Here is a 13791-nt window from a genome sequence, read left to right on the forward strand (position 1 = left end):
TGGGTTCAAACCTGCAATGTTTGTTTTACCAGTTCAGCACCCTAAAATGTCATCATTTACTCACCCTAATCATGTCTCTCCAGGTTTGACGTCAATGATGAGACATGCGAAACAATGATGGCAAACTAGCCACAATGCATCATGACAAGCCATATTTGACATGAACACAAGCATGCATGAGATTTGAGGAATATTCCAGTCACTCTAACCACATTGTTCAAAGGGTCAGAACACCACCCTGTTTCAGCACAGTTGAGCTCTCGCCACATTTTTAAAAGATGCATTCAAGATGGGTGTGATTAGCAGTGGAGTGAGGGGAGAAGGGGGAATGAACCCAACAACTGTCTGATCCAGTCACTCAGTTTTATTTTAATAATGCAGTTAACAGCTTCAAAGATTCTCACAATTGCCTGTAACAGAATGCACAAATAAATTATACACTATTTTACAAGCTCAGAATACATTACTCACACTGGTCATTTATATCTGTAATTTAATATGTAAATAAATGCCAAGGCATGTACTCTGTATCAAAAATATGTTAATGTTTTTTTAAAACTTTTAATAACTTTTGAGACTTATTTCAAGACGATGATTTACAAATATAAGTGCTTAGATCGGTTAACACACTTACATTAGGGATGGATGTATGGATGGATGCAGTGTTGCCAAACTCCTCACTCTGAAAATCTCCAGGACCACCGTCAAATGTCTCTATTTTTCACAAAAATTCACCAAATATGAAAACACACTATAGCCTATAAAGGTCTACATATGTGTATATTTAAAAAAAGCACCACTATATATATGTATATTGTAAAAACAAAACAATAATAATAATGATAATATATTAGTAAAAAATAAAATGTGTGCTTACCTTATCTAAAACAGGCCAGAAAGATCTTCAATGGGATCATCTTTCTCCTCATATGATGCCATTATCCCAAATTTCTGAATTACATCACGTGGAAGACTGTAATTCCAACAGGTTTTGCAGCAAGCCAAAAGTCCATATCTTACGTGAAGGATGGAGTTCACAGTCCCAAGAGCTTGATGATTCCTGAGTTTGTTTTTTACAATATTTAACTGACTGAAAACTCTCTCCACATCTGCATTACTGTATGGGAGTGTTAGCATCGTAACAGCTAGGTTACAGAGCTCTTTAAAGGGATTCTCATCTGCTGCGTCTCTGTACAAATTTACTTCAGCCCACAATTTCTCTGTATTGTCCACATTTTGCCAATGTACTTTAGAGAAGGTTTTGCCATCGTCTCTCAATTTTCCCGATTTCCTCTGGAGAGGTCACAAATGCTTTAGCCAACTCAACAATTGGAAGTTTTGAGTGAGTCAGAGCATGACGAGCAGATAGTGTGTTGACTTTATTTAATATTGCAAAATTCTCCAGTAAGCTGTGTTTTATTTCTTCATGAAGGAGTACTGTGAATTTTTTGCAGCTCTCTCTGATTGCAGTTTCTGCGGCTTCTGGCACCGTCTCTTCTCTGATTGCTCTTTCCACCTCGTATCCGAGTCAAGGTTGAGAATCCAGATATGGTGTAATGTCCTCTGTTTCTTGTACTACTCTGAAGTGAGTTTTCAATTCCAGCCGCTGTTGTAGTATTTTCTGAACAGCTGGTTCCACGGTTATCCATCTTGTTGCACATGCCTTTACAATTTTCAGTGGCTCTTCACCATCATTAATGGCACCATACACAGCTTTGTATGTAAGTTGCCCTGAGGCACTATGAGCAAACCAGTTATATGTTTCTCTGACTAAGAAGTCCAAACATTTCGGCAATGACTTCTCGTAAGCGCGAGACACAGCTAGAACTAGACTGTGACACGCGCATCGCACTAACACCAAATGGGGAATTCCTTGCTTCAATTTTGCATACACACCGTTATTTATTCCAGTCATTACTGATGCATTATCAGTTCCTAGCCCTGGCATACTCTTGATATCAAGGCCCAGAGAGGACAGGCAAGATTTCAGTGAGTTAACTATTTCATCTGCTGTGAAGTTTTCTAGCTCCACTGCTTCCAAGAAATGGCTAATAATGCAGTTTTGAGACAAACTGAAGTAGCGGATCACAATGCCCAGAATTTTTGATACAGAAATGTCGTTTGACTCGTCTATTAAAAGACTGAAGGGTCCTTCTCCAAGGTCTGCGACAGGTTCACTGATAAAGTGGGGGGCAATCCATGATCCATGTTCAGTAATGTAAAGGGCTAAAGTACAATCAGTTTCAGCAACAGACAGATTTCTAGGTGATGCAAACGAATCCATATGCACCTGCCTCTAATCGGATAAAGGCCTTGCACTTGCAATGAGCTTGGTGGTCAATGCATGTTTATTTAGATCTGACTTCTTAGCACAAAGTATGACTTTGCAATATTTGCAAAAAAAATTTTGTCGCATTTCTTTAATCTTTAAATACAGGTTCTTTTAACCAGCTGTCTGTGAAATGCTCCTCATACTTTTTCTCTGCAATTTTGATGATGATGCTTGATGAAATGTCAGGCCTACTGTGCGCACTGCGCAGATGTATGGCCTGATTGAGCGAGAACGTGAGGTCACGGCAGGGTGTGGCTACCCAGTGTGTGTTTGTTTGTTAATCACCAAAAAAATAAAAAAATTGCCAAATATATTTAAACATAGCCAAAATAGCTCCTTGTTGCAAAATTTTAAGAAAAGTTGCAGCAACAATGAGAAAGTTACTAAATTTGTTGACAAAATCCCCAAATTGACAACACTGGATGGATGGATCATGAATGGATGGATGGAAAGTCTTTTTTGCCTGGGATAATCAATGTAAACCGCATCTCAAAGAGTCCCAGTCAGAGACAGTCCAACTCACTGCATATCTCAAAACACGGACGTTAATAAATGCTTGCTGCTTGAACATTTAAAAGGTGTTGCCTTGGACTGAAAGCCTGTCCTGTCCCTCTGTCTGCAGCGCGGGGGGGATTCGCGTCACATACTATCAACTCTCTCAACTGACTGAGGCGCTTGAGAGTTTAAAGCGCTAGTCATGTGCATGACTACAACACCTGCGGTGCTCGCTTGTCAAAGGGTAAAGGCCACACCTTCTCATGAATAATATCGAGAACATTGTGACATAGAGGCGCTGTAATTCAATGGAAAGCTTAACCCTGTCTGAACTGTGACGTTGACTCGATATTAATTTCAAACTCGGAAGATGAAAATAGCCAGAAAAATACCAAAATTAACCATTTTCCTCTTGAAATGAAAAATAACGAATGTTGACATTCTCTTCCCTTGTGTACAAGACATATATACCTTTTAACATCTCAGAAAATGTGTTTCATGACCTTTTAAAGCTGAAGTGTGTAATTTCTGTCACCAAATTGAATTGCAAAAATAATCACTGGTTTTAAACAGATTCCAGAAAACTCCCTTCTTTCATTAGTTTTACAAACAGGTAGTGCTACCCAATTGATCGAGCCAATGTTGCTGTGTCAGGCCAGAAATTGTTCAAATGTTTTGATAGAGCCACAGTGTTTACCTTTTAGGTGAGCAACAGTGTTAAACTTTTAGGTGAAATCAATTATGGCTGGATATTTAGCTGGGATATGAGAAAGAATTTAAAAATAAAAAATAACCACACATCAGCTTTAATAAATAGTAAAAAATAATGTAAGAATACACAGTCTGATACACCAAACTCCGGTTACTCCAAACTGGTTTACTCAAGAAGGGGGTTGGGCAAACTCCAAAAGGGGGCGATACTTCCACACACGGTTAGGGTTAGGGAAAGGGTTAGGCTGGGGGCTCTGTATATCTTTGCTGGTGGTTTGGAGCTCCCACCCCTTTTTGGAGCTCGGCCTGCAGCTATATCCATCTCCCAGATTTGCAAAACTTTTCAAGTGGAAATACTGAGGCCTGCAGATGTGCAGTTGCTCAATGTAGCCACAAGGTGGAGATCTAGTCTAGAGATGCACAAAGTAATTTTCCAGATTTCATCACAAATTGTTTATTTTGGATTCAAGCCTATACATGTGAGAAGGGATATTTGATGCTTTAATGAAGATGCTTTACTAGAGCATGTCCCTGCTGAGTTGCCACAGTGAAAGTGAGTAAGGACTGATTGGCAGTGTAAATTCCACCCTGCTGTTTGTGCATTAGATTCAGGCTGAATCCAGGTTACAGTGGATCCTACTTGTGACACCTACACAGTTATATTTCCACTTCATGTTCAGCTGTCCTATTTTCACCTCCTCTCTCCCTTCCCCTCTCTCTCTTATCTCTCTTACACACACCCACAAATAAACTAAAACTGTAACCCCAATATGTCATACACAGATTAAGTGAGGTAGAGATGAGTGCAATTATAGATCAGACAAAAGTGTTTTGAAATGATGAGCTGTGTGTAATAGCATTTACACTGTACTTGCTTATGTAACACACACACACACACACACACACTGCTAACAGAAGAATAGCAGGAAACAATAGCTGGTTTGTGGTCCAACCGTAATTGTGTACGACTCAAATGTAAGTGACATCATTTCCTTCCTTCACAGGAAGTCAGTAGTGAGTATGAACAGGAAGTAGAAGATAGGAGTCATATAGTGCTGTCTTTCTTATTCAGTGTTTACATGTTTTCAGTACACACATTCACACACATACCCACAGAGAGAGAGAGAGAGAGAGAGAGAGAGAGAGAGAGAGACTTTCTTTCTTTGCTCTCACCTAATGAGAGAGGCAGGAGCAAAGCTTTCAGTGTGTGTGTGTATGTGTGTGTGTGTTGAATGTAGGGTTGGAACGGTATGAGATTTTCACGGTACGATAACCGTCTCAGAAAATATCACATTTTCACAGTATCACGGTATACGGTATTACACAGTTATTATTATCAGTTACAATGACCCTTAAAGGAGTGAAAACAGTGTTTTTTTGGTTGAACAAACACTTTATTATAATTGAAACCATTTTTTTTTTTTTTTTTATGGAAGTATGTGTAAAAAAAGACTCCCTTTTGAAAATAAATAGAATAAATAAGAAAGCTAACAATTATAATAATAAACCGAATTATAAACATGATAAAAAAATAGCATGTAACTATAACATGTTATATAACTAAAGCATGTTAGCATAGCATGTTAAATTAACTACTAAATAAAAAATAACATCAGCTGTGTGAGCTTTTAAAGTAATGTCCTATGATTATTAACAATTAACATATACTGTAGGTGTGCGACAGCGCAGCCAGACTACTCCTGTCTGTACCTTTTAACTCAGTGGTTCTCAACTGGTTTTGCTTCGGGACCCAGATTTTACATTGGAAATCAAGTGGCGACCCACCATAGTAAAAACGTAACCTGTATTTAATGTATCCTGGGTCGCATTTCCTTTTCTGTTGCATAGTTTTGTTCATGGTTTTCAAGTATAAGGGCATGCATCAAGTGACATTATTTTTGTTGTTGATGTAAACAACAAAAGCAACAGGAAGTTTTCTCTTCCCCATTTTATAAATTGAAGAGCATATTTACTTATATGAGCCCATTATTATCCCGTTTGTTTCCTAATTTCAAACATGATTCAAACAGAACATATATATTACACAGGAGGAAAGGCTCCTCATTACCATGGTTAGGTCAGTGTAACTATTCTTAAATAATAGTAATAATAATAATAATAATAACAAATTATAGTATTTATGAAATAATAAATACTTGCTGAAACACATCTTAAACTAGAAAAGTCTCACTAGAATTGAAATTGGTCACATCAGTTTTGAGGTCTGTGCTCCGCAATATCGAGGGAAGCCCGGTTGTTGCACGCACGTGCCAGAGATCAGAGCAGATCATTAGCGCGAGCTGGTTCCGTTACACTTGTGCGAAAGTGCAGATGAGAAGCCTTTAGCTGATTGTGAGATTATCATTAAATCTGCCTCGGCAGTCTTAAATAGGCTATCACTTGGATGGCCACCGAAATATCTTCAATGGGAGAACCATGGCATTGTTCTTTCCCTGCTGTAAACTACCCAGTCCGAATAGACCTGTGACCCACCAGTTGAGAAACACTGCTTTAATTCACACACACACTCACTTATGTCAGACCCCCTCGCCTCGATTATCTCTGACGTTTTCTCCACTGCATGTGTGTGTGGGGCAAGTTGAGGAGTCTGACAGGCAGATGAGGAGGAAAGGAGATGAGCATGCGCAGGTGAGATTCTCCATCCGGTTGCATTTTTTTTCTCAATACCGTAGATAAGCAAATGTACATGGTATGATAACTGTCAATTTTCATACCGTGGTATACCATGAAACTGCTATACAGCTGCAACCCTAGTTGTATGTGTGTGTACTGCGTGGTGAAAAATATGACAGTTTATTGTAGGTTTGCAGTGAATCTTTATGTAACTGTGTAGAAGAAAAATGGAAAAAACACTCAACACACCTACTACAGATGTTAAGAGCCATCCACCATAAACACATTTTCACACACATATACACAGATGTGACAGAAATCAATACCAACTGAGAAAGACCTGAGGCTCTCTGTCTTTTTTCTCTGCCTTCTTTTTCTTCTTATGCCTATGCTTTCTATCTTTTTCTCAGTGTCAAACGGCATTTATCTATTTCCATAATATCTTCCTCCTACCCACTGTCCTGTTACGAATGTTCTCACACAGCCAGCCACAGACACACCCACACACACACACACTCATTTTGTGCTGTTATATATCTACAGGTTGGATGCATTTTAGGTGGCTCATCTGTGTGTCATTTTTCCAATTCACTTATATATACAGTACTGTGCAAAAGTCTTTACGATTATACGATGATTCACAAAAGCATTTGTCTTAAAATGGTTATTTATATCTTCAGCTTTAGTGTGTCAATAGGAAATGTACATTTTAGACTTCCAAACATTATTTTAACAAATAGAAAAGATTAGAATAAAAGAACAGGGAGCCCTGCAACAGATGGCATGGCCTCCACAAAAACCCCCACTGAACATCGTGTCAGTCTGAGATTACATAAAGGGACAGAAGCAATTGAGACAGCCTAAATAGATAGAAGAACTGTGGCGAATTCTCCAAGAAGCTTGGAACATCCTATCTGCCAACAACCATGAAAAACTGTGTCCAGGTGTACCTAGGAGAACTGGCAAAGGTGGTCACACCGAATATTGATTTAGCTTTTTTATGTTTACTGGACATTGTATGATGTTAATTGATAAATGAAGACAATTTATGGAATCATTTTTGAAGAAATCCTCACTATGCAACATTTTTCACAAGTGCCTAAAACTTTTGCACAGTACTGTATATTGCTGACCTTGGGTAAAAAAGTTTTTACCAGCCAGTTCTGCAGAGATTATGATCAAACAACACTAAAAATCAGTAAAGTGATATGTGAAAAACTAGACGAAATAATACCGTTCTGACTGCTCTTTCTCCTTGTTTCTCTTATTTTCTACAATTCCTCTTGTGCTTCTCTCAGAGAGAAAAAGAGTGAGCAAAAAGCAGTCAGGCATCTGAAAGGGCAGCTACATTTGAGGTCCTACGAATGAGTCTCTTCTGAGTTTGACACTTCCTGGTGTGGCACAATGTCTCCGAGTACAGCCGGCAGCTAGTGTGTGTGTGTGTGTGTGTGTGTGTGTGTGTGTGTGTATGCGCGTGCACAGGCGCCTATGTAAATGTGAGTGACAGTCACAGTGAGAGGAGACCAGGAGACAGACGCTTTAACAGAGACCCTCACCAGATAGAAAGAAGAGGGTGGTGAGAGTGAGATGAAGTGAGATAGAAGTAGAGTGAGAAAGACATGAAGATAGGACTGGAGAAATGAAATGCTCTTTGGTTTATGACTCTGCTTAGACCAGTACTGTAAGAACACTGAACTTCCTGAGAAATAGAGAGCAAGAGAGAGGGAAGGAAGTAGAGGGGGAGAGGAATGTGGGGGTTTTGTTATCGGATTAAGTGTCTTGAAGACAGAATGGGAAGCGGATCACACCTGGAAGTCTACAAGGATCTGGAGGACTGATCGCTGTTTGTGTAATCCTCCCTCTCTTTTCGAGGAGCGGAGAGCAGGATGCTGCTTCGACTCTTCTCTTTGTGCATAGTTTTTTTTCTTATCATGAGGACTCTCTGACTGTATGAGTTTGTGATTGGTTACCATTGTTTGAGTGACGGCCAAGACTCCCGATGGAGCAGGAGTTAGTTGCAGGTCTGTGTGAAAGGGAAGAGGTCATAACCTCTCTAGCCTCCACATCTGCTTCTTCATCGAACTCTGACCTCCCCTCCACCCCACTGCCGGAGGGTGAGAGAGCCACGGTGGGTCGCAGACACAGCAGCAGGACTTTTAAAGGGTTACGGCTGTTTGGAAGGAGGTGAGTCAGACACACACCTGATGAGTTGAGCTCTGTGAATTTCAAGTGCACGTGTTTGTGTATGTGTATGTGTAGGTATAGGTAGAAAAAAAATGTGTGTTTGAGACATTGTGGAGTGAGTGTATGTGTGTGTGTTTTACTCCGCTCTGTGTCATGTTTCCATTGAGTGTTTCCATCTCAAACCTGAGCCCTGTACTGTTTGCAATAACAACACATCATGTCCGTAACACCATGCGTTTAATGCTCTGTGACAGTTTGCCTTTGAGTGTGTGTTTGTGTATTATAAAGCTACAGTATGAATGTAAGTTAGGCCATGGTGGGGTTTTTTATAGAGAGAGGTTCATTCATATAATGGTTGAATTACAGACCCTATTTTATGACTTTAATTTTGACACTGACTCAGTAGGGTTTGTGTTTCTGTTTGTAGTAATTCAAATTAACTTTATGTAAAAACAATAGAAGAGTATGGGATGTCCTCATTTAGATGGCTATAAAAACATTAGTATGTGAGTGACTCCTACCTAAGGACACATGTTGTCCCAAACCCTAAAGAAATCAGAGGTGTGACTCTCCTATTTATACTACTCATTAGTCACCCTCTCTATTGGTCATCTGCTCTCTTCCTCTCCATCAAACGCTTTCAAAGAGCAAATAACACATGAAAACATAATAGACTGCTAGCTGACTGAGAGAGAGATGGAGAAACCCATCCCATCCAACAAACTTAGTGTATGTCTTTCAAGTAAGGGATAATCCAGTGTTTCCCAACCACTGTGCTAGTATGCCGTGAAAGATTGTCAGGTGTGCCGTGGAAAATTATAAAATTCCACAAAATAAATAAATGCATGAAAAAAAATTATATTAATAATTTCAGGGGTCCAAACTCCTCACCTTTCGGAGAAATTCGCCATTTTGAAACCATAATTGGTCACTTTTGTGACCGTGAAGACCAATGATTAATGTGCAAAAGTGACTATTTATACGCGTTAAGGGTCTTTCACATGATTCGCGTCAGCGCTGCAGAATACATTGAAGTCTATGAAGTGACGCCACTTTACACCAAAGTGTTTTTCACACACATTTTTACGTCACCAATAATGTCTTTGGGAGTACTAAGCAACAAGAAATATTTAAAAACTGTCCAAATTTACGAAGAGACATTGAATGTCTCAATTTCTTTTAATTAAATATTACCTTATCGTTTACGAATATCAGTGACCCCAGTTATTGAACAAATTTAAATTCACCAAGAAAACGTTTAGACCTAAACATAAACAAGTCCTTTTATTACTTTCTTCTATCAAAGCAACTGCAAGCTTTTTTTCTCTCTTCCAAATACATGTTTTCAATGTTTATTGTGCACACCTCCCACTTTTTTACATGGCAAACTCGTAAAATCACCCCTCTATGACGCTTTCTGCAACTCTTGTCATGTGGAGGGCAATGCGCCGCTTGACGCTGGTGTTGAACGGAGTGTTGACGCCTCGACTGAACTCATGTGAAATGCGCTTTACAATGACGAAAGAACATTATTGAAACTTAAAATGATTATTATTTGTCTATTATTGTGGTCTTTTCTGATAAAAGCCATGCTCAGCTGTTTAAATAGGCTACAGAGGAAAATGATACTGTAGATCTGCTGTGTGTTTATAATTCTTATACTGAAGTCAGTAGATTTGTAGCCATGCAAGTTTTCTAAAACTAAAGTCTCTTGGTAGATTTCGGTCACGAATGACTCAAAATGATTCACTGACTCACTCATAGCACATAAGACGCTCATTTGTCGTCACCTAGTGACATTTCCAGAAGGGGTCACTGAACTAATCAGTTAATAAAATTGAACAAATTTGTGAAACAGAAGCAAGCCTCACCAAAATACTCTTTATTTTGCAGATAATTCTGCACATTTGTAAACTTGAATCACTAAAATAGCTGGAATTGGTGCTTTTAGCTTATTCTTTAATCCCCAGAAAAAATGTTTGTGGACCAGTGGTTGTCTTTGCCTTTTTCGCCCCTCATGAGTTTGCATCCCTGTAATTTGTTGTGGCATTGCAAGAACAAATCTACAAATTAGAAAAGAAGCAAATTTGTTGTTTTTTTTATTACCCATTTAGCGCTCTTGCCACCTGTGACCTCACGCAGCGTAGCCTACCTATGTGACTTGTTTGTTTTTGTTTTTTTTGCATAGCCGAATTTCAAACATTACAAGTAAACACGCTACTAAGACGGACAGAATACATGGACAAGTTCTTGAAAAGGAAAGATATTGACAATGGTTAGCCTATGTGGGATAGTGGTGTGCAGTAGAATTTTTTAGTTGTAAAAAGTGTGCTGTGGCAGAAAAAAGGTTGAGAAACACTGGAATAATTTACTGTCAGCCAGTCATTATCACAAAATGTACATGGTCTTGTGTCACCCCTGAAGTGGTTTATTTTGCAATAAAGACTGAAAATCCAGAGTTCTGAAAGGTGTTTAAATTGTGAAAATGACCGTCTGTTAGGGTTGCTCCGATATCAAACTTTTGCCGTTGGCATGATACCAGCCCTGGTAACTCGATATCAATACTTAGGCAACAAATAAATAGCCTCAGATTACTGATGAAATTACACAGAAACGGACTTGATTAAAAGAACTGCACAAAGTTTTGTTGTTACAAAACTCTGTGCTTTCCATTTTTTCTGGATTCCATGTTTAATGTTTTATAATAAAAACATTCATCAAAGCAGTGTTTAAACAAATTAATTCATAAAACTTTAATCAAATGAAAATAAATTGAAAAAACAATTTTGTTTTTGTCAAATAAAATGCTGCACAACAAAGCTTCACAGTATAAATGAAAACATTAATGAAAAGGCTGCAATATTCAGGAAACTTGCTTTTGTGATATTGCTTAGACATAATAATAAAATGTAATAATAATAATAATAATAATAAAATATTATTATAATAAAATTATTATTGTAAATAATGATAGTAGTAATAATAAACCCAATTATTATTAAATTGTTATTAGTAGTGTTATTGCTATTAATTTATATATTACATTTTTCATTACAGTAATCCATTTTTTCTGCTACAATGTCTTTAATTTCATGCATCCAGTTAAACATAGCTTTTATTTTGGCTGAACTTTTATATTAAGGGACCTTTAAGATTTTGACAGTAGTTTTTAATAAGCTCCACTTTTCAAATGAAATGCTGAAATACTCACGAGCTGAAATCTCACTGGAAAAGGAATTTATGTAAATAATCACAGATGCACAAACACTAAACACACTGCACTGAGCATCACGCACGATCTGTGTGTGTGTGTGAAGTATGACCCGACAGAGCAAAGTGGCACCTCTCGTTCATTCTGAAATGTGTGCAGCGCATGCAGACTGTGTATTATTTAATAAAATGACATTCTTCTGCTGTTCAGTGATCACACTTAGCCATAACGAGATTCAAATTTTATTAATTTACAAATTGTCATTAATTTCATCAAAAATATCCTGTAAAATTTAGCGAATAGCACTATAATGTAGTATGGTACCGAAATTAGCATCAAGATGATATTGTATCATTTTAGAATTTTTGGTATTGTGATATGTCATTAGTACCGGTATATCGCACAACCCTACCGTCTGACCATTGTTGTTCAGAACTGGTTCGATTCTTTACAAAATACCAGAATTGAATGATCTTTGTGACTTTCAGTTCTGTTAACGGTTCCCCTGTGTGAATTTCCGCCGATGCAGCTGGAACAACGTACTGAATACTCTGACAGTGTTTCCAGCAGCGCATTTCTGCAGCAGTGCTGCCCTCTACTGGGTCAAAAGCGTAAAACACACAAACAAATAACTCTTATGAGCCGGCTCAGTTGAATCAACAGCATGAAACAGAGAGCGCTTCTGGTATGGTCCGATTCTCGACAGAACGATTTAGATGAGACGATCCTTTTTAATCTAAAGTGAGAAACATATAGCTCTTCCGGTCTAGTCCGGTATAGTATTAATCTTACACTGGTGTGCAAGTGATGAATATCCAACTCGAAATTAAATAAGAACTGTTGAAGTCTTACAAGCTTGAAGTACAACATTAGACAACAGAACACAGTCTAAACTGTCTCTGGAACTGTTACTTATGTCATGTGAGACTTTAATCAAGCAGTGCAGTTACTGACTGGTTGTTCATATGACAATGTTTCATTAAAGTTTTGTAATACAAGGAATTTTACATTTTAAAAAAATGAATTAAATATGCCATCACATTTCTTATTTGTTTAAATACAGTCCAGATATAGCCTAGTTAGGATCAATTATTGGATTGGATAATGTACAGTATATGTCTCTAAAAATCAGCAAACACACCTTATAGTTGTATTAAATTAATTTCTGATTTGTTATATCTGCTCTGTGGAAATCTTAAAGGATCTAGAGGACAGTAAATCCAATAAGAATTGCATTTCTCATTTTCAAATAATTCTTCCTCAAAAGTACAAAAGAACTACTGGAATCGTTACTGGAAACGTTAAGGAACTGGAATCGTTAAGAGGAATTGGAATCGGAAACGTTATATTCCTAACTAATCCCATCCCTACTTCTGATTGCTCATTATCCCACTTATTACAAGACTACTTGCCAAATACATAAATAAATGGGCATGAAGTAATGAGTTGAGTTTTATTATCTTACTTGTAGAGACAGCAGTGATACGAGAAGTAGGAAAGATGACACGCATCCCTGATCGCTGGATGGAAGCGATTGACCAATCAGAATCAAGTATTCCAGAGAGTCTTGTAATAAACAATCACAGGATAAAGATGATGATATAAAACATAACTAATCATTCAACCCTTCTGTGATTTCTGGAGGTCATCAGTGATGTCATTGAGTGTAGCAGAATGGGAGGAGCTGCTGGCAGTTTTGTTACACTGTTAATGCCAACTCTGTGAGGTTTGACTGAAGCCCTTCCAGCATGACAACATTTTTATCTCCTCTATTTTCTCAGCTCTGCATGTGGTCACACTGATGAGACAGCTCCTGCTGTGTACCTTTGTGAGTGAGTGAGCCTGTTGAGCTTATTAATTGATGCATGAAGATGATCAGAGATGTGAGAAGAGGATTGTCAGTCAGACTGAATTATTAACTGTCACTGGTTGAGCTCTGTTTCTGTGTGGGATCTGTTACTTCTCAGACAGAGTACAGGAATAATTAAGACTAAAGCCACCAGTGTGTGTGTGTGTGTGTGTGTGTGTGTGTGTGTGGGTGTGGGTGTGTGTGTGTGTGTGTGTGGGCAGGTTTGGGTGGTTTACGAGGCCTTTTATTTTAGGTTACAAACTGGTAATTACAAGGGTATTATGCTATAAATGTGGTTTATGAGGACATTTCTAGTGTCCCCATAATTAAAATAACTTAAAACATACTAAACAATGTTTTTTTTTTTTTTTTAAT

At 38.1% G+C, this 13791-nt stretch overlaps 1 protein-coding gene across 10 annotated transcripts in view; it reads left to right on the forward strand.

The window, feature by feature from the left end:
• LOC127416662 (diacylglycerol kinase zeta-like) overlaps positions 1-13791 on the forward strand; it is a 173773-nt gene that overhangs the window by 32655 nt on the left and 127327 nt on the right. For 2 of the 10 annotated variants that reach the window (XR_007893159.1, XR_007893162.1), the window contains exon 1: positions 7551-8356. The exons of 3 other annotated variants lie outside the window; for them this stretch is intronic. Coding sequence is in view for 5 of the 7 variants with exons in the window: in XM_051656198.1 (XP_051512158.1) it covers positions 8172-8356 (185 nt within the window). In the remaining 2 variants the exon portion in view is untranslated. Of the gene's footprint in view, positions 1-7532; positions 8357-13791 lie in introns of those variants that run through there. 5 more of the 10 variants (XM_051656198.1, XM_051656143.1, XM_051656134.1 and 2 more) reach the window with 5 other exon arrangements.

The sequence above is a fragment of the Myxocyprinus asiaticus genome, chromosome 2, assembly GCF_019703515.2.
Source record: "Myxocyprinus asiaticus isolate MX2 ecotype Aquarium Trade chromosome 2, UBuf_Myxa_2, whole genome shotgun sequence".
Classification (NCBI taxonomy): Eukaryota; Metazoa; Chordata; class Actinopteri; order Cypriniformes; family Catostomidae; genus Myxocyprinus; species Myxocyprinus asiaticus.